Below are 27,682 nucleotides of genomic sequence, written 5' to 3' on the forward strand. Positions count from 1 at the left end.
GTCCTGTAGCAGACAGCCCACCAACTTCAGCTTCCCCTGTGGCCACCTCAAATTGACCCTGAGCTCACCTGAGGATCCTGCCAAATGCCCCACGCAGGTCATCTGCTCACGTCATCAGATGAGTTCATCCCTTTGCTTTCAAAGCCTTCCCATGCCACCCTCCAGGAGAAAAGCCTTTACAAGGATGCTGCAGTAAATACTGAGTCTTAAAAGTACCTTGATTCTTTTAAACTTCTTCCTCCCCTTCTTTCGGCCTGGCATTAATTTATTCGACAGAACTCCCTAATTCAAACCTGATGAGCTCTCCATCAGTAGGTTTGACTCAGACTGAAGACCAATTTCTAGTGAAAGATGGCATTTTGAGATTGTAGCTGATAAGCAAAAGTAACGGGGACCGTCCACTGCGTGACTTGGAGCTCAGCAGAGCCTGCAGGCCAGGCATGGGTTCAAATTCTGCCTCCGGGAACCACCTGCACACATATGCTGTCTGAGTCTCAGTTTCCCTGTTTGTAAATGGGCAAATAACAGCACCTACTTAACAGTGTTATCAAAAGGCTGTGGCTCAGAACCTAGAAAGGGCTCCCTTCAATAGGAACAGAATTCCTGTGCAGGGACCTGTGCCCCAGGGGACATCCTTAACCCGTGCTTGTGCCTAAAGAAGCAGACACATTTGCAGGCATCTGGTCTCCACCCCAGGTGGCAGAGGACATGCTGGGAGCCTGGCCAGGGGGCCTATTGGGGCAATATTATTGTTCAGGCCTTCGAAATCCAAGGAGCTTGGATGGACTTCAGGTTAAGTCTGGAAACTCAGCCTCACCCAGGTCAGCTCCCCAGCCCCAGGCTTGAACCAACGACATTCTCTCCTTCGAAACGCGAGATCGGTAAATGTCAAATAGTCAAACTGTGCTCCTTTCCTCAAGTAACCTCAGCTCAGAGAAAGCTGCCAAAGCATCCAGTTCTTGTCAGTGAGTTAATTTTAAAAAGAAGAAAAAGAAGGAGAAGACGATGACAACAATGATGAAGTTCCAGACACTGGCTGTTGGACTTCCAAAGGCATCGAGGTGGCCACTGAGTATGGGAGGTATGACAGGCCACTCTTAAGATTAAGATTTGGGCTTACTGGAGCAAACCAGTGACTGCTTATTGGGTCAACCCTGTGCTCAATATTTCCTGACAAGCACAATTTCCTGACATCTCCACACCAAGCCTATAGACAGGTCCCATCATGAGACCAAATCTACAGATTAGACAAAAAAAATAAGGCTTAGAGCAGTTAAGTAACTTCTCCCTAATCATAAAAATTTTCAAATGGCAAAGGTAGGACTCATCCCCATTGTACATGGCTCCTGCCCCCCCCACACACACACACATCTGCTTTCTTGAAACTTCACCCAGATAAGCAGCCTTTCCCTCCTCTTCCTCTATGGATGCCCTTCCTGGAGCTATACCTGCCATTCACAAAATCAAAGCTAACACTTGCTGGGCACTAACCGAGCATCAGGTACCCTCAGGAACTCAAGCATCATTTACAAAGTGAGAAACTAAGGCACAGAGAGGCCAGGACACCTGGATGAGGTCACACAAAGAAGCTGGTGGCAGAGTTGAGACTTGAGACTGTGTCCTCTGGCCCTATCGCCCACGCTGTCCCCACCATGCCTGTCTGCCACTCACACAAGCGACTGCTCTATTAAGCTGAACTCAACCACACCCGCTTTGATTCTAGCTAAAAAAATGTGCCACCAGAAACTTCCTTTGTATTACAGTCCTAGATTCAGATGACTTAGGAAAAGTCACCCATTTCTCATTTGGCAAAAACAAAACAAAACAAAACAAGACAAAACAAAACAAAACAAAAAACAATGATGTGTCCAGGATTTAAGCTAAATTTAAAGACAAAATGCACAGGAAAGAAGAGGTCAGAATCCACCCACCCAAGAGAAACCCTAGCACATAAATCAAAGCACATCCAACTACAAGAAGGCTCCCTGCAGCATGACTTGTGATACAACCAGAAATGCTAGAAGCAGCCACCATGTCCACTTGTGGGAGTGGAAGAATAAACCCCATTCCATCCTTTTGAGGCCATATTTTCTCTTTAGCTAAAAAGCAAGAAGTACCTCTAGCATCATGAAATGATCATCTACAATGTATTCTTGAGCTTAAGAAATCCAAGTTGAAAGATACAGACAGGGGATCCCTGGGTGGCGCAGCGGTTTGGCGCCTGCCTTTGGCCCAGGGCGCGATCCTGGAGACCCGGGATCGAGTCCCACATCGGGCTCCCGGTGCATGGAGCCTGCTTCTCCCTCTGCCTGTGTCTCTGCCTCTCTCTCTCTCTCTCTATCATAAGTAAATAAAAAAAAATTTAAAAAAAAAAAGAAAGATACAGACAGTATAATAACAACTGTTTAAAACAAAAACAAAACCATTTTTAGGTGTGTCTGTACATGTGCATGTGCACATGCGCACGTGTGTAAATGAATTAAATATGACTGGATGATTCAAATAAGTTTTCCCCAAGGAAGGAGCCAGAACTGGAGGAGACATGTCAAGAGAGATCCTTCAGTTTTACTTATATGGTTTGAATTTCTTAAAATCTCTGTGTATTTTTATATTACTTACATTTTTTAAAATAAATAAATATAGTTATGTGTACATTTTTCTCCTAAGGAAAGGAAGGAAAAACAGAAAGGCAAGTTGGGTAGGGGTCATCACACTCACCTTTCCTCTTGGTGCAATGGTAAATCTGACCGTGCTCCTGGGGCAGTGGGTACGGGTTGGGCGGGGGCAGAAGGTCCTGGGAGGTGCCAGACACACCATTCTCACACTGGTACTGGGACCCCAAGTTGGATGAGGCAGAGAGAGCTCGAGGCTCACTGCTGAAAGGACTGTGATTGGAGGCTACTTTTTGTCTTACTGTGCTCCTGGGAACCACAGGATATTCTTTACTGAAAGAGAGAAGATGAGAAATAACATTGATCAGTGCCCTGATATAGAGCACTGGCTCTATATTCACTGGCTGAACCACAGGGTCAAAAAATCCACCAGAGACATGTCACAGAATAAGAAACAAAGGAATCTTTGATGAGCACAGTGATTCAATTATACCCAAGTGCATCAAATGCCACAGACATATATATTCAGGCACTAACTTTTCATGCCTTATACATTAGGCAAGTAGGTTTATGAATAGTTCTATATGTATGTGGAAAGTTAAATGAGCATCCCCAGTGAGGAACCCCTCTTCACATGGCATTTTGAAATATTTCAACCTAATGTATATGTCTTTGAATCCCCTAATTTAAAAGCTAGAAGAGCTACGTGATTACTTAGACTTAACTTCTGGGTTTCCATATTTAAAACAGGGCTGACTATTGACTTTATTAGTAAAGAAATGGCTGACCACCTAGGATTGTCAGGTATGATTCTTGGTTACCCTAATCTGGGTAGTTTGCTTCCTGTGCCTTCGAATTTCCTTTTGAGCTGCTGTACTTGTCATCGCTGACATAATATTTAACTTCTCCTCTGTGCCTTGGTTTTCCCATCTGTGAAACAGGGCTAGTAAAAATCCCCAGTTCAAATGGTTGCTGAGAGAAGAAACGAAATTAATATGTGTGAAAGCCTGAACATAGCGAGTGCTCAACAAATGTCAACCATCATCATTACTGTCATTGTTTGAGGGAGTAGGAGACAGAATGAGAGGGAAAGAGAAAAAGGAAGGGAGAAAGAAGAGTCAGGACAATAGAAACAGAGAATGGAGCATGGGATCTAAGATTAGGCAGACACAGATTCGGGTCCCATCTCCAACACTTACAGACTGTGTGCTCTTTGGAGCCTCCGCTGTCACACAGTGAACCAAGAAGAATAAAATCCACTGACATCCTATGAATAGCATCATCCCCAAGTGCCCCAAATCTGGTTTCTCACACTCTTGGGATGCGCCCCTTCAGCTCTCCTACCAGGTATTCCTATGCTCTTCCTCCCAAGAGCGTGGAAACCTCTCCTGGGAAGGAAGGAGGTGTGCTCAGCAGCACCAGAAGCTCCACAGGAAGCCAGATGGATGGGGAAGGTCAGAGTGAGAGTCTGCAGAGGAGCAGGGAGGAGGGGTGACTCTAAGATAAAAGGGAGAATTGAGAGAAGTTTCTGCACACACGTGTGAGAAGAGAATGGTCCGACCCAGAACATGTGTGCATCCATGCAGGGGAAAAGACTGCCAACATTTGGGGTGAGGAGAGGACATTGTGGACAGGAGAGTCACAGTGTGCAGGCTGGTGGAGGGGTGATCCAGGACCTCCATTCTGGAAGGCAACCGGATAGCATCTGTTTTCTTAAAAATGTACAATCATGTGGATCTGACAATCTGATTACTAATAACTTTCCTGAGAAGTTTTTCGGATCAGCGTGCAAAGACCTAAGCAGGAGGCATTTCTCTGCAGCACTGTCTGTGCCTGGGAAAAAACAAGAAACAGTGTAAATGCCCTCGTTAATGGTTCAGTAAATTCTGACAGAGCTCAGAATGAAATACTACACAGGCTTCAAAAAGAATGAGGAGGCTGAATGCACATGGATGCAAAAAGCCATGCAAGGTGACTAGAGGTAGTAGGACACACTGAACATCATCTAACTTACTTCCCTCAGGAGGTGGGGATATGGAAAACCTTTTAGGATACTTGCTATTTTGTGCACGTCGGAAAGCCAAAGCAGAAGCCCTGCTTGGATGAAAAGCAAAACAGAGATGAAGATGAAGACATTCAAAGCTGCCCTGTACCTCTCCCAAGAAGACTACTTGCAGGTGGGCGGGGGGGGGGGGGTGGCAGGAGGGGTAGAACAGTATTTGGATCTGATCCTGTTATCTGTAAAATGTAGGAAAGCTGCTACTTCTCGGGAAACGTGCAGTCTTCGTAAAACCCCCAGAATGAGTCCTCCACCACCTCCCCCAGGCCTGTAGCACACCCAGCCCAATGTCCTTGCTAACTCTGTGAGCTTAGATAAGGCACGTCGCCTAGCTGAGCCTTCGTTTCCCCATCTATGAAATGAGCAAAGCACAGAGATGGAATGGAGAGACCACAGCATTCTGCCCCAAGCCCCCCGATATCCTTCTAAACCTGAATAACCCACTGGACTCTTAATTACTACTTTGATATTTAAGACTCTGGGTGTAGTGGAAAGAATGAAGGTGTCAGATTCAGGAAGATGCGTGTTCTCTAAAAGATCTGCCATCTAATGCTGTGTGGCCTTGGATGAGGCACTTAATCTCTCTGAGCCTCACGAGACTGTTGAAAAGATCCCACAATATGCCCTAGAAAATACCTGGCACTTGGGAGAAAGTACTGTTATGCCTTTACAAAATGACTCATGCTTCCAGCCCACAGAATTTCTCAGGAGGAAATAGTTCCGTAAAGCCTGTCTCCTTAAATTGGGAGGCCTTTACTCAGGGGCCTGGGGGGGGGGGGGCGAGGGGGGGACTTAAGATCTAAATTTGGGTTTTTAAAATGACGTCTTTATTTTTCACTAATCTTGAATTGAAACTTAGCATTCCTTTCTGTTACAAATGTAGGCAACAAGCCATGGTTGTATTAGCAGCCCTAGCGACTGTCATCAACAGAAATCAAATCATCTCATTTCCATTGCAGCTGCCGTACATGCCTCAAGATACCATTTATGCTTATCACAACTTCAGAATTACAGTCAGACCTGCTACTACATCCCGTTACTTGAGGCATTATAAAGTGCACGTAAGGCCATACGGCCATTTAAAAATATTTTGATAACTACGTTTCTGTAGAACTGGTTTACTTTTTGCAATCTACGCAGCTGATATTACGTGTTTACTCACGTTAGCCTGAGAAGTGTGACACTTAAGTGTCACCAGGCCACCAGAGAGGCCCATGGTACAGGCTAAGAATTCTCCCCTAGAAAAAGCGCTATCAGTAAACCTTCAACTTGGTTGTGATTTTTGCCATAAACCAACTATTCTATGTATCGTAAGTACACCTGAAATCGGGTCACATACAAAAGAGCAGTACATCAAACACTGTGTGAAGGATGCTGCATTGGCCCTTTCCATCCTTTCTGTGACCCTATGAAGTAGGTACTGGTTTTGTCCCCACTTTACAGATGAGGAGAACAAGGTCCTGGGAGGTTAAGCCACTTGCCTATGGCCACAGAGCTAGAAAGAGACACAACTAGAATTCTAACCCCACTGTCTCTTAACTACTACCAGACAGGCTCCTGGTGACCTCTTTCAATTTTTAGAACACAATAGACTTTTAGGAGACCAGGGGGTTTAGGGCTGAAGCCTCCTCTCCTACTTCTCCCACCCCTTCTCCTCCCCATCTCCACCCTGGCCCCTGACTTTGTTTGTCATGTGAAAGCGCGTCAGCGTAGCCAGGCAGGGGACACGGAGCGTCTGCCAAGTTTCCATGAGGCTACGGAGCCCTCACGACACCCAGGGGTCCCCTGGCCGAGCCCTCCTGTGGCATGTGCCACCTCTGAGCCAAAGCTGGAGCCATCCTGAGCAGCCACACCACTTGGAATCTCCCCCTGGGGCCAGAAGTCTGAAAGGAATGAAGTTAGCTTTACGGTCCTCTCTTTGCGGCTCCAGCTACGTAATGGAAAAAAAAAAAAAAAAAGAAGGAGGAGGAGGAGGAGGACTTGGAGAAGGAGGTGGAGGAGGAAAATTATAATAATAATAAAACATTATAAAAGTCGTCAAATCTCGCTGGCAATTCTATTTAGGTCTGCCTAGTTCAAGAACCAAGCTGCCAGAGCTCCAACAGGAAGGGGGAAATCTCTTTTAGTTTTATATTCTTAATGGGGATGGTTATTTTTTTTTTTAATTAAAGAAAACAACTCCCAAAAAATGTTGGCTGAGGGATTTTACAAGAGAATGTATCAATGGACTCTGTGGAACTCTCCCTTCTAGCGCTGCCAAATTGCAAAATTACTCTCTGGAAAGGCCAAATCCTGCTTTTGATTACTAACACTCACAGAAGTGGGAAAGCCATATCATCCCAATAACCACTCGTCCCTCGCAGCTTGTTTTTCTCCAAGGCGCTACAAACATCCTCCCCTCCGTCCATCAGGAACACCTCAATTTGGGGCCTGCCATGCAATGTCCCCACGTCCAGCTGACAGGTGTCAAAATCGGAGCGGGTGAGGGCAGGGGACCACAGAGGCAGAGGGAAGAGGGGGTCTGCACCCAGCTCCTGGCTGCACCAGCCGGGGGAATGCAATCAGTGGCAACACGACCCCGCTCTCTTCCCCAGCAGCCTGAGCACATCGGTGAAGAACCCAGGGCACAAGGGAAGACAAGGAAAGGTCGAAAAGTCTGTGTGTCCTGGAAGCAGGGCGGCAACAAAATGCTATTTTTTTTCCAGCCTCATCCTCGTCTCACACCTCCAGCTCCTCATCAGCACTGTTCCTGGGGGGCCTCTTAATGCTCCAGCCACCGTACTGGTCACCGGACACGCCTTCCCTCCTTTGATCCAGGGGACAACCCCACTCCGTCGGTGTGATGAGATACGCATTAGAGGTAAAGGAACTGAGGCTCAGAGAGGTTAAGCAACTCCTCCCGGATCACACAGTGACGAAGAGGACAAAGCTGAGCTGGGCGCGGGGTCGGCGCTATTCCCAAGCTCTTGTCAACGAACTTCTACTTGATCACAGAGAACTACGGGGTGCACGGGGTGCACGGGGCAACAGGGCAACTCAGCCCCCTGTTCCACGAGGCATCCTGCTGCTAACGGTCGGGCAGGGCTGCTCGGGGCCATGTGAGTCCTACCGGTCAATCTGTCAGTCCTGCTCGGGCAACCCTTAGTATGCCAAAGAGTCGGACCCCGCTGCTCTCGGCCGTGTCACCCAGCTGTGGCCGCATCCTCGCCCATGCTAACTGCCACCCCCCCCCCCCCCCGCCGCCGCAGCACCTCGGCTGGCCCCCGGGTGTCGGAGCCCGCGGACCAGGACCAGCTCCTCCCCGGCTCGGGCCCCCCTCACGTTCTGTTCCACGTGAGCGAGTGCAGTGAATGACGCCATTGTCGCCGGGTCTGGGTTGTAAAACATTACAAGGGAACACTGAAACCCGCGGCCAAACTGCATCCGTAGCCCGCCGCCAGCTAACGAACGCCCCCGAGAACGTTTTCCACTGCGGCCCACTGAATTGGTCTTTTCACGGGAGCAGGTGGCAGGGGCGCTGGGGTGCTGCGGGGGGCGGCGGTTGTGTGTCCCCCCACCCACCCCGCCACCGCGGCGCTGCTCACTCAAGCGCTGGCGGCCCTTCTCCCCAACACCCCCCCGGAGCCGGGCGCTGGGGCAACGCCAGGACTGCAGGATCCCTGTTCTCCTGGAGTGAGTCCTTCCTCAGGCTCGCAGGCTCATCTGCGATTACAGTTCAGAAAAAGCACCCCCCATGCACCCCAATCCTGCCAGAGGATTTCTCTTTCCGATCGCACTGTCAGGACTCAGTTCACACCAGCCAGGAAGCTGGAGAAGGGCGGGGTGAGAATAGGACCCACAGACAAGCCGCACACCTTCCCCACCACGGATCCCACCAGGGTCACCAGGGTCGTAGGACTTGAGAGGCCCCAAGAAGTTCAAAGGTGCCTCCCTCTCCGGCCTCGAGCACTCACCGCTTACGGCAGCCCTGGTTGGAGAACTGGGGGCTCCCCTGTTAAGGCTCTAGGTAATTTAATATCAGGGTGGTCGTGTGGAGCAGGGGCTCTGCAGTCAGGATGCATGGATGTGCCTCGCTCCCGTACCTGGCCCCAAACCTGGCCCCTGCGGAGCCAACTAGGTTACCCCTTTCTCTGAGCCTCAGTCTTCTGTCTATAAAATGGAACTAAGAAGACCCGCTGCCTCTTGGGATTGTAAAATAACACGATGTGTGGAAAGGTTTAGCATATATTTGGGTCACACAGTGCGATATATACCAACTTATGAGTCACACGTGATTACATTCTGAAAAAGAAATTCTAACCTTGCAAGGGCTCTTGCAAGGGGGCCTATGAACCCCGCCCAAATATCAGATATTTAGAATTTGTCAATTTTTCTAGGGAGAGGTCCATCCTCGTTTCATCTACTCAAAGGAGGCCTGTGGTTCCCAAACAGCTTTTGAGCCACACCACAGAGCAGCTCTAGAATCACGGAGGAAGTCCTGGCTGGTTGCATGGACCACTGACGAGGTCAGCCTCTTTCTCAGCCTCTTCACTCACAGAATGGTAATCACGAGACCCATGTGACATGTCCTAGCTGTGAGCCCCCAAAGAGGGGACTAGAATGTGAAGCTACAGACAGGAATGGTCAGTGCAAACGAAACTCCGGAGTGACTCAGGCCAACAGGACGTCAACCAGTGCTGCCAGGTAGCTTGTGCTCGACTCAAGAGCTTGACATTTTGGTTCTGGCTCCTCAAACTAGCAATTTTAACAAGTTCAACCCTGTCTTTGTTGTAGAAGTTTATTTGTTTGATTGGTTTAATGATTTTGGAGGAAGGATGGAAAGGTGGAGAGGACTTTCTGAGGTTGGGCCTGGGTCTTTCTGGAAGCCAGAAGACTGGAAGGGCCCAGACTAACAGACTTTTCTCAAGTGGCTTCCTATCCCGAAGGGGATTGTCTTGAGGCTCGGTTCTGAGGGGAATCACCTGGGGGCTCCTTGGTCGTGCAAAAGGAAGTCAAGGAGCTCCTGATGACCTTAGGTTCAAATGATGATGCTGGCAAAGTCACAAGAAAGCCACCACTTCTGCAGGAATGCTCAACGACATGTGTGCTACTAATATAAAAACCTGTCTCTCCCCCTAAACACAAATACCTCTGAGGGAATGGGTCCCCAGGGAAACAAGCTTCTAATGTGAGAACATTACTGAGATGAGGTAGTTGAGATATAGGGTGGCTTAGAGTGGGGACCAGTAGAGACAGGGGTTTCAAACTTGGCTGCATAGTGCGTTCATCTGGGGAATTAAAGAAAACATCCAAACTTCTGTTTAAGGGATTAAGAGTACAAGTATTTTTGATGGGCACTGAGCAACATATAGAATTGTTGAATCATTATACTATACCTCTGAAACTAATATAACATTGTTAATTATACTTCAACTAAAAAGAGAAAAAAATTTCAGCAAAGGAAAAAAATACTGAGGAGCCCAGATGGCTCAGTGAGTTGAGCGCCCGACTCTTGATTTGAGCTCAGGTCATGATCTCAGGGCCATGGGATCAAGCCCCATGTCAGACTCTGTGCTCAGCAGGAAGCCTGCTTGTCCCTCTTTCTCTGCTCCTCCCCACCCCTCAAATAAATAAAAAAAAAAATCTTTGAAAAGAAAACAATACTGACTCCTAAGCCCACTCTCATCTCCAAAGTCTGATGCTCAGCCTGGACTTGAGGAGTTTTTAAAACTCCCCAGGAGAAAGAAGCTTTATACAAAAGAGTCCTCACTGTAAAAATCCATTTACACAAAATTCTGTAACAGATGAAACTAACTTACAGTGAAAAAAAAAAAAAGAAAAGAAAAAAGTTGAAACACTGATTGCTTCTGGTGGGGAGGTAGAGGCAGGAATTCACTGGGGTGGAGCATGAAGAAAATGTCTGGAGTGAATGTTCTATATTACAACCAGGGCTTGGGTTTCATAGGAATGTGCATTTGTCAAAAAGTGAATGGTACACTTAAGATTTGTGCATTTTACTCTATGTAATTTTATCCAAAACAGAGATTAGTGAGCAAAAATTGAATCTTAATGACATGCATGCAGAAGTACAGAGGACTAGAATGTACTTATGTCTGCTACTCAGTATGAAATGCATAAACAAAAATAAGATGGATGGATGGACAGACAAATGGATGAATGGGTCAGCAGATGGAAGGATAGACTGGTGGATGGATGGATTGGTGGGTGGACGGATGGATGGATGATAGCGCAAATATATAGCAAAATATTAACTGTAGAACCTAAGAAGTGAGTGGGTATGTGGTACTTACTGTACAATTCTCCCATATTTTTTATGTTTTCTTGCATTTTTCATAATAAAACATTGGGAGAGCACTGCAGGTACTTCTCATGTTCAGCCAAAGTTGAGCACTTAGAGCAAAGAGTTATTTTTTATAAAATAGTCCGGCACATGGGATCTATTTCCAGATCTGTTTCACACATTTACCTGAATGCCCTTCCTCGTTCTGCAGAGCCAAGGGATTACCCAGGTGCAAGCAGGGGACCTCTCCATCAGAAAACCTGTCAAAGGGCAGTTTCTGAACCCTCCCCAGAGCACCGATTCAGAACCTCTGAGGATAAAACCCAGAAATCTGCTTTTCTTAACAAGCTCCCTCCACCCTCAAGTAATTTTGATGCCTGCCACAAGTCTGAGAAACACGGCTTAAATGTGAATGAGTAATTTGTCCACAGACCCTGACCCTAAAGAGCAGGTATGCTGGGGCAGGGGGTGGAGGAGGAGAGGGTGAGGACAGTGCTGCAGATGAACGGGGAAAGGTCGGAGGGGGCTGTTCTGAGCATCCTCAATGGACAACTATGAGCCTACAGGGGACCCCTTGGGACAAACCTCAATTTCACAACTTAGGCTGGCTTGGCTTCCCAAACACAACCCCCTCTTGTTTTCGGTAAATTCACACTTCTCGGGGGGAAGCCGTGTGGCTAGCCAAAAGTACAGCAAGAAGCAGGAAGTTGATGCCATCTCCAGAATGTTGTCTTGGAAATCACTCCTCATTAACCGGGCATTCCGATTACCTTTAACCACAAGCATGGGAATACAAGAGTGCTAAACCGTTTGAAAGTGACCATTTGAGGTTAAGGAGCTGAACGTTGATTTAAAATCAGGAAGCCAAGGCTGGAGGAAGGAAGGTGCCAGTGAAAGGCTTTTAACCTTTTAGGGGCCCCGGACCCCTGAATCCCTTAAAATTGTTGGAAATTTTTTTTCTAATTCTGTATCATGAGTCTTTCAGAGGTCCCTGGCTTTCATTGGATTTTCCAAAGGGATCCTGAATAAGAAGCCTGGCCCTTGAGGAAGAAGACAGAGGTGACTAAAAATAACTCAGAGGCAGGTGAGAACGGTCAGTTTCCAACGTGGGCAGGTGGAGACGGCTGAGGCCTGGGACAAAAACCACCTTGCCGGTCAATCTGGAACATCCTGGGCCTTCCTAGCTGCTGTCTGGTTGGTGGCTCAAAATCCAGGCCACTCAAAGCAGAAGTTTAGGGTATCCTGGCTCTGGAGACCACTCCCCGCCACAATGTGTGGGCAGCCCAGGAAAAGGCTGAGGTAGGACAGGCTCTGAAGCCAGCACAGTCCCGGCTGGCTGAGTTGACAAAGCCCCAGTGCTGCTGCATAAATGCTGTGTACGCCGGGAAGACCGGGCCTCGCTCATGGCCACTCTGTGCGAGCTAAAGCATGCCTTCTGCCCCTCTTCCGCTGCCTGTCTGCCCCTATTCTGGGGTTTGTATATTGTTGCAGGAGGACAAGTGACAGCCTGGTGGGGCGGAAGGGGGATTCTCTCCAACCTGGAGAAACCAAGCTCACAGCCAGGCCTCTGCCCCCTGACTAGTTGTGCGGCCTTGGGCATGTCAACCTGGCTGCTGGCTTCCCAAGGGCTCGGACCCTGTCTCAACACCTAACGTTAAGCCAGCATCAGTCTGGGCCAGATGCTGTGCCAAGCACTGCCATGCCTCTTGGGGTGGCATTAAAACATGGGGACTTGGGGCACCTGAGTGGCTCAGCGGCCGAGCATCTACCTTCAGCTAAGGGCACAATCCCGGGATTATTTTCCCTTAAATAATCAGCCTGTTTCTTTCTCCCTCTGCCTGTGTCTCCTCCTCTCTCTCTGTGTCTCATGAATAAATAAATAGAATCTTTAAAAAAAAAAAAAAAACATGGAAACACATTCTCTGACTCTCCTTCCATCTAGAGGAGGGATCCTTGCGTCTTGGATCAGGGCCCACCTTAGTGAGTTCCATTCAACCAACAAAACGCAGCAGAAGAGACAGGACAGGGTCTCAGTCTTCCTCCTATTTTTCCTCAGGGGCAGCCAGCAGCCACGGAAGGAGTCTGACTCCCCTGAGCCCACCACGCTGGGCAGGCCGCATGCACATGCTCCAGGGGGACAGCCTAGCTGAGGTCCCAGCCAAAAGCCAGCATCGACTGCGGGATTATGACAGTGTGCCATCTGGGAAGTCCAGCCTGGTGCCATCAGCTACCTGCCACCCCAGCCAGAGCCTGGTTGCAGGCAAGAGTGACCCAGAGGAGCCCTTTCCAAATTCCAGACTCACAGATCATGGACAAAATGAAAGTGCTTCCCTGTTACCTCTTGCTTAACCTTGCAGACAGTGGTGACAAGCAATGCCTGGTCTTTTTACCATCAGTAGGACCCGAACAAGCATCCCTGAGCAAGGGCGAGTGGATTGCACCTGGATGAGATTCGGGGTGCCCTGACGGTCTCTGAGCACCTCCTGAAGGACTGGGTTGCCTGCACTCCCTGGTCCTTTTAGCGGGCCATGGAGGCACAGGATACGCGGTCTCTAGGACTCTGGCTGTCCTGAATTTACAGTCACACACACAGAGCGGATGGCAGAGCTTGCAGCCCAGGCACAGCTAGGCCCAGTGAAGCCTGGGAATAATCCTGTTCTGTAGCGATGGTAATCGGGACACACATATTACCTCATTCCCACACAACAACCCTGGAGGCGGGGTCTCGAATTATCCCCCATTTTATAGATGAGGAAGTAGAGGCTCAGTGGTGTTGGGGAGCCCAGCCCCGGAGCTTTCCACCAGTGGACCCTGCTCCTCGGGGTGCTGATTCATCTCTGCATCCTCAAGACCTGCCATAGCACAAGCACTTAATACATGTTACCTGAATAACAAATTGACAGATCAAACACTGGAGAAATAAATGAATCTACAGTCCTCAGTTTCTCCTTCCACAAAACTGGAAGAGAAGCTGCCTCCTGTAGTTCCCTTCTGTCTCTAGAATGCCATGCTTCTCGGAGCAGCTGTCCCCTGGGTACCACCACGTCCCTGTGCCACCCCAGTGGGCTTTCAGAGAGCTTCAGACCCCTACTCCATACCCCAAAACTTGTCAATCCCTGCCCATGTCTACTCTGATCCAACCCAGAAAACCTTTCTTCCCCAGCACATGCAAATCCCACTCTTCCCACAAGGTCCACCTCCCACCTTCTCCTGCCCTCCCTCCCCCATCTGCCCTCCCCCATCATCCCCACTCCCCGCCCCCAAGGACCCTGGCCTTGGGCCCCAGCACCCTTGGCTCTTCAGAAGGTCACAACTTTCCTGGACACATCTTAAAAAGGCTGGACTAAATTCAAAGAAAGCTATGCTCTATGGAAAACCAAGACATAGGTCATTTCAAAGAAGAGGAAAGCTCCCACACCTTTCTTGTTAGGAGGAGCACCCAGGGTTATTTCCCAAATCTCTGTCATCTGTAGATCGCCTTGACAAGCTCACCAAACCTTTACACCACTTGTACTCTTATTTAATTAATATTTTCCCAGGACACCTGGATGGCTCAACGGTTGAGCGTTTGCCTTCGGCTCAGGGTGTGATCCCAGTCCAGGGATCGAGTCCCGCATCGGGCTCGCAGGGAGCCTGCTTCTCCCTCTGCCTGTGTCTCTGCCTCTCTGTGCGTGTCTCTCATGAATAAATAAAAACTTCTTAAAAAATTAATATTTTCCCTTAAATAATCAGCTTTAGTTCTCATTTTCCCCCCTTCCCCTACCCCCTCCCTCCTTCCTTCTTTAGACTTAGCCTCATTCCAAGCAATAATATCTATAAAATCAGCCTGATGTGCCCATGTCTGTACACCTTCTAAAATCATCCCATCTGTCACCAGAGTAGAGGTCCTGCCATTTGGGAAATACTGGTTGTTTAGGGCAACATGTTTTTTTTTTAAGCCACAGATTAACCTTTCAGAATAACCTTGGCACATATTCTAAATCAGTCAGCTAGAGACAGGATTTTAAAAATACTTGTATCTTCTTTATGCTTTTTCCACAGCTCGCTCATTTTTATAATAAGCGGTTCTTGCTTCTGTAACTGGAGACCATAAATGAATGTTGGAAAATAACTAAGACACCGTCAGCATTTTCCGAACACAGAGAGCAAGGCACGGAGAGATAGAAGGGTGAGTGCCCAGACATTTGCCAAGCTCATCCAGACGTTATTTATATGGGCTAACCTCGAGTCAGTGTCCAGCCCTCTCCCCTTCTTCCAACTGTTGCAATTAAAGGAAATGTCATTCCTCTGGCTTCCCCCCCCCCCCCGCGGGCCAGCTGTCACCGGGTGTGTGGGGGACAGGAAACAGGATTACAAGATGAACAGGGAGCCTGCCGTTCCGGCCTGGCTGTTATCACGGCCGACTCCGGACAGCCATCTTCCCCACTTGTCACTGGGAGCTGGGACCACAGCCCAGAATAAATGCTGAACAAGGGCAAGACTGGGAGTAATGGGGAGCCTTCCCCAAATCTGATATGTTGCATCAAGCATGGACTAGGAACCAGGCACCTCATAGATATTTTCTCATGTAATTCTTACAAGAACCCTGGAAAGTGGAGGCTATAATTTATGCCCATTTTACAGATGAAAAGACTGAGGTTCCGTGAGGTTACACGCTGATACATGCAGAGCAAGGATTGAGCCCGGGTTTGTCTGAGTCCCCAAGCCTCCTGTTGGAGCCACTGTACAGGCCTGACTCTGTCTCCTTCCCAGGGGCCGTGAACACAAAACTGGGCAGATGACCCTGTCCACCCTCCCAGGCTGGCCAGTGGTTAGTTCTGCCTTCTGAGTCCCCAACACAACTCCTAATGTGGCCACAAAGACATGTGGTTCTTAGGTTGTGAGTTTTGACACAATAGGTCAATTACTGAGAGCCTACTGGCCCCCTGCCACCCTCTCCTGCCTTTTTCTGCAAATGCCTACCCAAAGAGGACACCTAGACAACCCCAACCAATCTGCACGATGGGGGAGATGATCCGGACAGCCAGTTCAGACCAAAGTAAAGTCATCCTTCTAAATATCTAACGGGCTATGTTTATAACTTCAAGGGACAGTCCCCGGGGTCACTGATATTTAAGATCTCAGACACCTGCACTCCCCCACCTGTCTCTCCTCCACGTCTATCATCTATCCCATCCACTTCCAAAGCCAGGGGGAGTGGCTGGGTCAGATGGGAAGGGCATGGCCCACTGGGGGAGTCTGGACCTTATACTGAGGGTGCGTCTTACACTGTGAGTAACCTCATCTGATTTGTGTTTTACAAAGATGTCTTTGGCAGCTGCCTAGAGAATGTCCTGGAAAGGTCTAAATAATTTAGGAGGCCATGGCCGGTAGCAATGGTGGCAGCTGGAATAGACAGCCTGGTAGGGGAAAGGGGGTGAATTCAGACATATTTTAGGAAGGCAGAAACAACAGGACCTGGTGACCAGTTACACGAGAGGAGGCGATTTACAACACCTTAAATCCTGTATCCCACCTGCCCTTGACCTTGTGGGAAGGAGGGATGACGTGAGGGATGGGGAAACCCTTGGTTTGCAAGCTGCAATGGGGTGGCCCCCCCCTCACCAGCAGGAGGATGGAAGTGAGACTCTGTCAGGGGCTAAAATCCCTCAGTGATGACCAGCAGTCAGAGCAGCCCAAGAGCCCGATCACCATGGCAATTCAAGCTTGAACCCAGGGCCACAAACAGGTTGACAACCTCCCACCCCACACACAAGCTTTATAGGATACCTGGTGTCAACTTTTCCACTTGATGGTGGACTCAGTCCAGCTCCGATTTAAAAAATGCTGCCACGTAAAGCCAATTGTTATTTTTTAACAAAAATAATTTAAGAACTTGGTTCTTTTAGCCACAAAAAGCATCTTGCTCATCTGTGGTCATGAAGAAAACTGATTATAAATGCAGAAATGCATATGAGTGGGGTAGAGGGTGCACACCTGAAGGTAACGGTATATTTCCTTCCTAACGCATGCAAAGTTAGACTGGGAAACCCGCCTTCTAAAAACAGTTTCCAGGGGCACCTGGGTGGCTCAGTGGTTGAGCATCTGCCTTTGGCTCAGGTTGTGATCTCGGGGTCCTGGGATCAAGTCCCACATTGGACTCCCATGGGGAGCCTGCTTCTCCCTCTGCCTATGTCTCTGTCTGTCTGTGTGTGTGTGTGTGTGTGTGTCTTTCATGAATAAATAAAATCTTTAAAAAAAATAATAAAAATCTTTAAAAAAATAATAAAATAAAATAAAAACAATTTCCGTGGCATGAATTTCCAAACCAGTGTGAAAAACCACGACACTGCGGCCTTTCTCTGTTCCTCCCTTAGATCCCTGATCTTTCTTTGAACGGGTATGGTATGTCTGTCCATCGGCCTGACTCACTCTTCTTATGTCTTCCAGAAAGGATAAGGAAAAGCTTCCTACGTGACCTCACTTTATTTTGAAACACTAAACCCACTGAAGCGGGGGTGGGGGGACCCTTTCTTGGTCAAAGGAATCAAGATGTATTTCTAATTCTCTTGCCATATGGTAAGTTATTTTGGAAGCATATCAAGAGGTAGAGAGAATGTTTGACAAAATTGGCAATGCTCGTACAATCCTTTCAAATCAGACCAAATTCCCACTATGTACATTTTCTACAGCCCCTTCTATTCATCATATCAGCGACTGCGACCACAGGATATGTAAAAATACCGAGCAATTTTTATCACCAGCTTCCAATCCCCCAGTGCCTCGGACCACCACGTGGTGTCAAATTTGTCTGCATTTCACCCCCAGGAAATCGAGTCATTAACTTCCCTTTCATTTACCAAGAGCTGTTGCCAAAAAGAAAATCATTCATCGGCTGTGACTTATGGGAAGAAAGAGAGAAAGGATTGATTTCATGAGAAGGAGAGAGAAGGCAAAGAAAGGGGAGAGAAAGTTGTAGCTTTTGTTGCTCCGGGCAGATGGAGGACGCCAAGTTCCCAAGGTCCCTCATGCCGTCTCCTCCCTCCCGGTCCTGGGAGGACCCAGTCCCCCCCACCCCCGGGCTGTCCCAAAGAGTAAACCATATGTGAGCATGTAGAGATTGTCAGATGGTGGGACCAAAGGTGGCTACCTCTCCTTTTTCTCGATGCCTAACATGTCTGGGCCTCTGTGAGCAGGTAGGCCCAGAGGACAGAGGTACTGGGCTGCTGCTGGCTCTTCTGGGTTACTGGGGGATGGGGAAGTGAGGTGGAAGGTGGGGGGTACATGGAGAGAAGGGAGCCCAGCACTCCACCTTCTTACCTTTGCATTCGTGACATTCTGTGGAGCTCCATGTCATCGCTGCCCCGGAATCCTTTGGCGAAGGGATTATTCTCAATCTTTAATTGGGTGATCTGAAGGAAGGAAAAGAGAGAAAGAGAGACTCGGTGTTCGCTTGATGGCTGGAAACGCAGCCTCTGGCAACCAAAAGCAGCAAATTAAGCCAGTCACGGCAGTGGGACCCACCACTTCATTTGAGAGGAGGCTTTGAAAACTGCCCTAGATCAGACCACTTTTAAAAGGGAAAAAAACCTGGTTTCGGTTTGCCCGTTAATTGGAGTCATACTCTGCATCACTCCAGCTGGGCTTGTTTGTTTTTTAATCCTAGCATGTTGTATGTCAAACACATTCTAGGCCCCCACACTCAGTGGCCCCCGCCCCCTCGGAAAGTTGGGCATGTTGACATGGTGCCGCTCATCCTGCAGCATGGTAACCGCCATTTGGAGAAATTTGATTGCTTTCAAAATTCTGCTATGGGGATGCCTGGGTGGCTCAGTGGTTGGGCATCTGCCTTTGGCTCAGGTCATGATCCTGGGGTCCTGGGATCGAGTCCCACATCAGGCTCCCTGCATGGAGCCTGCTTCTCCCTCTATGTCTCTGCCTCTCTCTGTGTGTCTCTCATGAATAAATAAACAAAATATTTTTTAAAAATAAAAAAAAATTCTGCTATGCCTCATGCCTCATTCATTTCAGCATCACAGAGTTAGCTAGCACAGGCGGAAGATGGTGTTTGACTAAATAAACACCCAGAGAATTGTAGCACACATGATACCTGTGTGTCAGCCCCAAGGCCCTTCAATTCTCTAGATAGAAGAGACGTCCCTCTTCTTGGAAATTTTTTGTTGCAATGTACAAAACTTAGCAATAGGACAGGTTCTTGGGTCCTGTGGTCATAATTTTCATGGAAACCATCAACACGTGTTCTGTAAGTGTGAGCGTACAGTAACAGGTCCAGGTGAAAGAGTACAACCACATGGAGTCTGCTAAAAGTATTTCCTAAAAGCTGAGTGTGAATTGAATTTTTATATATCAGACACTTTAGAGCCACCAAAGCAGCATTCGTGAGGCTCAGTCACACAAGTTTCACCTTCACCATTGTTATTGTATCATATCTATATGTTTACATAGCCCCTGTACACTGGTCTGCCTCAGTATTTTGATTTAAACCAAACCACTTTTTGTTTACAAAAAATATATAATATCACTTCTCTCTACCTCAAACTAGAATCATGAGCTATTCAGGACGCCTGGGTGGCTCAGTGGTTGAGCATCTGACTTCGGCTCAGGGCGTGATCCTGGAGTCCCAGGATTGAGTACCACGTTGGGCTCCCTGCGAGGAGCCTGCTTCTCCCTCTGCCTGTGTCTCTGCCTCTCTCTGTGTGTCTTTCATGAATAAATAAATAAAATCTTTAAAAAAAATCATGAGCTATTCAATAAAAGAAAAACCATTGTATCAAATTCCCCCTACTGGCACCCGCAGAAAGTTCTAAACCTGAGGCCTGCCCTCACTTTGTTGCAAGAGGAAAGGAGACACTTTTAGAGAGGGATTTAACACAAACTGGTACTGAACCCTCTCCCTGATAGATGAATAGAAAGATAATCAAAACAAGAACAATTTTCTCTCTGTGATCCCATCATATGCAAGTACCCACACAACCACCTCAGCTATCCCCCGTAGTAGAGTTACAGACTTTGAGAAACTGAGTACGTTTCTTTGAGAAACCAGGAGTAGTAACTAGTAAATGCACCCATAATCCATCCCTTTGGAGGCAGGCATTCTGGTGTGTTCTGTTTTCCAGAAGAGATGGCCTCCTAAGGTTTCCTTCTAACTCCAAAACTCTGTAACGAACGTGAAATTACTATATTATATACGTGTATACGTGGTGTGTGCACTTGCAGTAAAAAATATACATAAAATTAACATTTAAAAAATATGTTATAGAATTCCAACTGCATGACATTTTGGAAAAGGCAAAACTATAGAGACCATAAAAAAGGATCAGTGGTTGCCAGAGGTGGTGTGGGGAGGGAGGGATGAATGGGCAGAGCACAGAGCACTTAAAATAAAACTACTCTGTATGATAACTTAATGGTAGATACAAGTCCTCATATATTTGTCCAAACCCTCATACATTTGTCCAGATCCCTAATGTAGATTCTGGGTGATAACGACGTGTCCGTGTAGGTTCGTCGATCGTAATAAATGTCCCACTCCGGTGGAGGATGTTGATGGTGGGGGAGCTTTTGAGGCAGGCAGAGGGGGTAGGGGGGGGTCAATGGGAACTCTCTATACTTGCCGCTTAACTTTGCGTGAACCTAGAACAGCTATAAAAAAAAAAAGACCTATTTTAAAACTTTTTAAATAGATGGGGTATTTATGTGTATACACATTCCCTCCTTCCTTTTTTTTTAAACTCTACCCATTCCTACAACTTTCTGATTTTGATTGACCCTTCAGAATGAGTAGAAAAGTCTGTAAAAAATCTCTTAGGGAATCAGTCTTTAAAATGTGCACTCCCAGGGCGCCTGGGTGGCTCAGCTGGTTAAGCATCTGCCTTTGGCTCAGGTCATTGGGCTCCCTGCTCAACGGAGATCCTGCTTCTCCCTCTTCATCTCCCTCTACTTGCCACTCTGCCTACTTGTGCGCACTCTCTCTCTCTTTCTGTCAAATAAATAAACGAAAAAAATCTTTAAAAAATTAAATAAAATACGCACTCCGAATCCACTTCTGTTTTGAGTCCAATGGCCCATCACCTAGTGGAGCATTCTTTCCCACTTGAGTTTCGTCATAATAAAATGCAACCCAAGTGACCATATAGCATGGCTTTTTTTAAAGGGAGGTGGGGAGGGATCCTCAAAAGGTTAAGTAAAAATCAGATCATTCAAAAAAGGGTGGAGGGAATCCTTGCTGCACTCCCTGTGACCCGCCCCAAGAGTCACTGAAGCCAGTCCCTACGAGTATTGTACGCAACATGGGTGCGGTATGGGGGCTGCATTAATGCCTAGTCCATGATGTCACCATTCCACCAAGAGCTTAAGGCAGACAATTATCACGAGGGGGGAAAAAAAAGGCAGGGGGTGGGTTTGAGTATTTTATTAGCAAAAAACCTTTTGCTCAAAACCATCCCTTGCACCGCAAAGAGGTCCACTACTCCCTCATTTTTGTGCTTCCAAAAATATGATTGCATAGGACAAGCACAGTTTGCTGCATAGGCAACTTAGGTACGTTGCTCTTACATATGTCTTGTTCATGGAGTATAGATGTCTAGAGGATGTAAGAATTATTACACTGGAGAAATATTCATAGAACAAGCTCAGCTGCGGGTGAAAATGTCTGCCTTACTCCCCAGAACCTTGTGTCTGAAATTCCCTTCCTAACATGCTGCATGTTGGCGAGCTCACTCGGGCACACAGGCCGATACATTGGATGTCTGAGTTCTACTAACAGGCTCCACTGAAGCTGACTTTCACTCTTCACGAAAATGCACTCGCTCCAAAATCAGCATAAAACCGGATATCCGGGGGAGGGGGGTGGGGGGACTAGAACAAATATAAATGCCAGCTCCAACCAGTGAGACAGAGGTTGTAAAAATTAATGAGAATAATTGTTGTGAATTCTTGCTTTTGAAAAAAAAAAAAAACCCTCATGAGGGCCAAAAATCTTAATTATGTCTCTCTATTAGGGGTTCATTTCCTGGTCCCAACCAGAAAGCTCATACCTCATAAATACAGACTCCTTACACAATGATTTAAGCAGGAGAAGAAATGCCTTTTAATGGCAAAGTAAGTTAATATCAGGGGATAGACATGCTCGCATACACAGCCATTGTTGCAAGAGCAGAGAAATGAAATGCCCACGTGACCTTTTTTTAACACCTAAATATTTCTAGGGATTGCTCTGGGCGCTGCTGACAACCTCAGTGAAAGCCTTACAAAAACGTGTTTCACAGAGCAAACGTCGCTGCTGCGGAAGAGTCGAGTTTTTAAATATCTTTTTCAAGCTGTCAACCATCTGGGGAAATAAATCCCAAATCCAGCTTGGGATCACAGCTGGGCTGAGGAAATACGTAGTGTCATTAGGCGCCCAGGGGCGTACGGGTGTGTGACCCCAGCCTAGCAAGTGAACCCTGCCACCCACCTGCCTCCCCCTGGTATACCTGCATCCAAGCAAAGAAAGTTCATTCTGGAGGATGGGGCCAGAAAACAACTGCCTTATATTGTCCTACACTGTCCTGGTGATTTAATCACATGGATTGCTTTTCTGTCCTTGCTCATTTATCCAAAGCATAATAATTCAGGGCAAACAGTCCTTGAATTGATGGCACGTTCGGGGAAATGAACTAACTCAACCACAAAAACTAACAATAGTAGTTGTTTTCCAAACACGGTAAGAACTTATCTAGAATCTCAGTTCTTCTGATTTCTCAAATAGGGAAGGCAAAGAGCTTCCCAGGGCCTGTGTTTTGGATGGAGTTGTTACAAACAGATCAGTTGAGTAGTCAGTCAATGGTATCATTGCTGATACTCTGTGCTTTTTCCCACCCTCTGCACTATGCATTTTCCAAGGATTATCTCGTTTGGTCCTCACGATGAGGACCACAAACAATTCCTGTATGACCCCCATTTTACAGATGAGGAAAAACGAGTCAGGTAACTTGCCCAAGTCAAACGAATCTGAACCCAGGCAGCCTGCCTCCAGAGTCCCACCTGAACCCTCCGGCAATGGCAAGTGAGAGCACAGGTGGCTCCTGCCATGAAGTCAAGAGTCTCGACACCTCACCCAGGTGGGACTATAATGTAACGAGACAGAGTCCAAAAACCACACTCAGCTTGGCCTGAGTATTGAAATCACACATTATATATCCATACAGGGAATGCCTGCAGGGGCCCCAGACTGGACTGGAAGAAATGTACTGCTCTACACTACCTCCTGACCAAGAATATAGGTGCCTTTGGTACTTTACAACTAAAACGTGGGCAAAACATCACTTGGGGTGACAGTGGCTGAAAGCTGTCTCCTATGAAATCCCTCCTCTGGAGATCAGGCTGGCTAAAAAACACTTTATGGCCAATCCACTAAAAACCAAACCCAAATTCCCATCTGTGAACCCTTTGTGTGGTCATCAGACACACATCTATCCAGATGCATACTTGAAGACATACATTGTTAGATCTATGAGCATTTAGACACACAATCCCCTAGGCTGTGCTCAAATCTCACACATGCACACCCCATTGAGCATACGCTCCTTCAAGTGCATGGATCATTAAAATATATTCATTGAGGAGGACATCTTTTAAAGAAAATTAGAGAGTCATCTGGGTGGTTCAGTGGTTGAACATCTGCCTTTGGCTGGGGTCATGATCCCAGGGTCTTGGGATCTAGCCCTGCACTGGGCTCCTCCCAGGGAGCCTGCTTCTCCCTCTGCCTATGTCTCTGCCTCTGTGTCTCTCATGAATGAATGAATGAATAAATAAATAAAAATAAAATTATAAATTTAGGATATACTCACAAGCAGTGGCAATGACAGCTTCATAGCTGTATATATGTCAAACTCATCAAATTGTATACTGCAAATATTGCAGTTTATTGCAGGACAGTTATGCCTCCAAAAGCAAAGAGAGAAAGAGAGAGAAGTGCACACATGCCCCCCACCCCGATCTAGCCATGCCTGATGGACCCTAAGATCATAACTACACAGACCTTAGGGATTTCCTCCAAAGGACCCAAGCACTCACATCATGAGTCTACCTACCACTTCCTGCCCTTTCTGTGTGAACCTGGGCTTGCTTAGTGGAAAAGAGAGAAAGAAAAGAAAATCTGGTATATCTTTGGACCCTCTGTCAGGTCTAAGTGTGTGTGTATATATATAGATATATAGAGGAGTGTGTGTGTGTGTGTGTGTGTGTGTGTACATACACGAGAGGGAGAGAGGAGGGAGGGAGGGGTGAGATTGAGTGTCCTTGTTGCTATTTTTTCCAATTTTTTTCCCCTGTGACCGTCACCACAAAGTTAAACATAGATTTATAATAGCCATAGAGGAAACAGGTTGCTAGCAGCCAGGCTCAAATTAGCCTGAAATGGTTCTGCGATTTTCAGAGTATTTGACCTTCATGTTTTTGTTCTCGTTGGTTTGACAACTCAGAAAATTCTTCCTTCCCCTTTAAAAAGTAATTGCATTTTGGGGAGAGCGAGTTTTCTTCTGGAGGGAAGCTCTCTCCAGACCTGGGTCCCCAGACAGGACTTGTGGCCTAGCAGTGACCCTCCATCACCGCTTGACCAGATGGCTGACAATCTGAATTTGGAGATTACCATCTCATAACTGACCTGGCTTCACTGGGGGGGGGGGGGGGGGCTGTTATCTGACACCCAGAGTATAGGCTGGAGGCTTTAGGGTGCTAAACACACCCCTCACTCTGCCCTGGCCTCTCCCACCTGGCTTCACAGCCCCTGTAAATTCCAGCCAGCCTACCCTTATACTGCAGGTGGGGATAGGAAGCTCTGGAGGAGGAAGGGAGTCACCATCCCCATGCCCATCTCCTTATGCTGCCCCAGTGACCGGCCCTCATTGACTCCATATGGAACCCCTTACTTTCGCCTTCAACAACCCATATCACTCCTTAATGCTAGCAGCCTGCATCCCCACAGTGCCCCCTGCCCTGCATCTTGTTTTTCCAGACTCTAGATCTTTTCATGTAGGCTTAAGAATCACTCAGTCCTGGGACTCCTAGGTGGCACAGTGGTTGAGCATCTGCCTTTGGCCCAGGTCATGATCCCGGGGTCCTGGGATCGAGTCCTGCATTGGGCTCCCTGCAGGGAGCCTACTTCTCCCTCTGCCTGATGTCTCTGCCTCTCTCTCTCTCTCTGAATCTCTTATGAATAGATAAGTAAAATATTTTTTTAGGAATTATTCAATCCTGCCCTTCCACCGATACAACGAATACAGGGGCACTCGAGTGTCTAAAGAACAGAAGTGAACCATGATAAGTCAAGAGAAGAGGAGCCCTTTCTCCTGGGAAAAAATAAAAGTTACGGGCTGCTCTGTTCTAGGATCATCATCCAGCTTGGAAATGCCCAGATCGAGGTCTGGATTTTGAACAGTGTGGGGTCTGATGTTGACAGACTCAATCTATACCCTCCTGTGTCTACACCACACTGCAACCTCCTTCTGGAAAATAAAGCATCCCTCCCCTCCGAAAGCTGTGGTTTTGCTGTGGTATTGTCTAACTCCCAGGAGCCCCTGGGCAGGGTGGCACAGGTTGTTCAGTTTCTGTTCTTGTCTTTCAACAATGCCCACCCTGCTTCACTGTTGTCCGGCATGGGCAACCACAGAGACAATCAGAGAAGCATCTTGCAAATCCAAGCCCCAGGCTTCTGGCAACTTTGCCACCTGCCCCAGTTCACATTGAAATGCATCCAAAAGGCAGACTGGAGGAGACACCCTCACCCGAAAAAGGGGCTCCATGAAGGGTGGCACCAGGCCCCCACCCAAGAGCATGGAGCCCTGCATTAAAATGACCTTTCTTCTTGGTGATCACTTTAGGAGTGGAGAGAGTTGATGTGTTCTTGTTATATTTGAATGTGTGGTCACCTACAATTTGACAAGTTTGTTTCTAACTGGTGTGTGTGAGACAGAGAGAGAGACAGAGACAGAGAGACAAGGAGAGACAGAGAGACCTGCAAAACCAGTGACTATGGTACAAACAGCTGCAACCATCAGGCCCTGGCTTTGCCCCTGCCCTGGCCCCCTGGGGTAGAAGCTGGTACCTGCTGTGAGGGAAAGAAGAAGCCCTTAAAGATTAAAAGTTTCAGCAGAAGACCCCTGCACCCTCCTACAAACGAACACACAAACAGGCAGCCGCAGCACGCTCTCTCGTTCCCGGGGCCTGAGGCTTACCTTGTGGTTCTGGTAGGAAGTCACCGCGATAAAAGCTGTCTCAGGAAAGACGTGGGTGCAGAACGCAGTATTTTTTGAGCCAAATCCATTATTTTCATCCGCCTTCACAATGTGTAATCTGGGCTGGTATTTGTGCATGGAATTTAGAATAATCTAAAAATAATAAAGAAAATGAGATTGTAAGAAAAATCAAAACCCCTTTGTTTCCAGATAAATTTCTCCTCTCTCCACCGCTAAAATTCACCTCCTTCTACAGACTCTTGGGTGGGGGTGGGGGTGTCTGATTTTTTTTCTCTCCTGTTTTGAAAAGGGGCCAGTGATTTCATTAAAAAGAAACATTTCAAAAATGACAATTTCCAACCAAAAAAGCCAGGCTAATATTCCAGGAATCTACCCAAAGCACACACGGCAGTAAATCAGAATTCTTAATAAAGTTTGCTTAATAAATTAACTCCTGTATAGTGTACTCCCCACCCACCTCCACCCCCCCCCAAAGGAAGGTATGCAAATATGCAGCAAAGAACTGGTGCCTGGGAGAAGTGTAAGCATCAGTTTTGGAATGAAAGGGGAGAACAATCAAATAAATAAACAAACATCCCCCTCCCCCCCAAAACAAAACAAAACAAAACAAAACGAAACGAAACCCTCTAAGAGACTGAAAAGGAAAAGACTAGTGTTTGCAGAACCAGAATAAAAAAATCCCAGGCTCGGCCATTTGTGTGGAGAATGTGCAAAGTGGAGTCCCTGAAATAAAGAAGGTAATGGGCTAGGGAGTGGGATGGGGGCCTGGGATGGCGAGACCCCCACCCACCACCTGCTTCTCACCAGGTTCCCTTTCTACAACGTTATCAACATTTCTGGATCCACCATCAGAATCATCTCCAGCCTTGGCCCCAGACAAACTATGTTTTTTTTTTTTTTCTTTTTGGCGGGGGGGTGGGGTGGGGGAATGCATTCTTTCTCCTTCCTTTCTGCTGTCTCCATGTTCCGGGTCCCCCTCCTGTAGCCGCACCTGTAACACCACTACTAGGCCACTACGGTCAGCATCGAGGGAGAAGGAGGCTCCAGACTCCACACCCTCTGCTGGAGCAGGACCAGTCCTAGGAGACGAGCATCTCCGCTTTAAAAAAAAAAAAAAAAGAAGAAGAAGAAAGAAGAAAAGAAAAGAAAAGAAAAGAAAAGGAAAAAGCCAGCTTTGCCGTTTGCAGGATGCCGCGAGCGTCCATCAGGGCGCCCGATACCTGCCCGCTGAATGCGCCATCGCGCGCGCACCGGGCGACCCCCGGCCTGCGCTTCCCCGGGCCCGACACCTGGAGCGCGCGGCCAGGCGGCCCGGGTCTCTGATTACTGGCGTCGCCGCCCCCGGGGCAGGGTCCCCCGGCCAGCCCCAGGCCCGCCCGGAGGGGGGGAGGGGAGGGGAGGGGAGGGGGAGGGGCGAGCCCCGGGCCCCGCGGCTCCCGACCCCGCCGCGCGCGGCCCTAATCTGCGGCCGCCGCTGGCCCGGCCTCCTGCCCGG

The 27,682-nt window shown here is 47.7% G+C and overlaps 1 protein-coding gene across 6 annotated transcripts in view; it reads right to left on the reverse strand.

Moving 5' to 3' along the window:
* The window catches only part of TBX5 (T-box transcription factor 5), a 47,776-nt gene that overhangs the window by 9,032 nt on the left and 11,062 nt on the right, over window positions 1-27,682 (reverse strand). For all 6 annotated transcript variants that reach the window (XM_072722901.1, XM_072722898.1, XM_072722896.1 and 3 more), the window contains 3 exons: window positions 26,167-26,319; window positions 18,251-18,342; window positions 2,719-2,945 (listed from right to left, as the gene is read on the reverse strand). In XM_072722901.1, the coding sequence (XP_072579002.1) occupies window positions 2,719-2,945; window positions 18,251-18,342; window positions 26,167-26,319 (472 nt within the window). The remainder of the gene's footprint in view (window positions 1-2,718; window positions 2,946-18,250; window positions 18,343-26,166; window positions 26,320-27,682) is intronic.

Source organism: Vulpes vulpes, chromosome 10, assembly GCF_048418805.1.
Source record: "Vulpes vulpes isolate BD-2025 chromosome 10, VulVul3, whole genome shotgun sequence".
In the NCBI taxonomy this organism is placed as follows: domain Eukaryota; kingdom Metazoa; phylum Chordata; class Mammalia; order Carnivora; family Canidae; genus Vulpes; species Vulpes vulpes.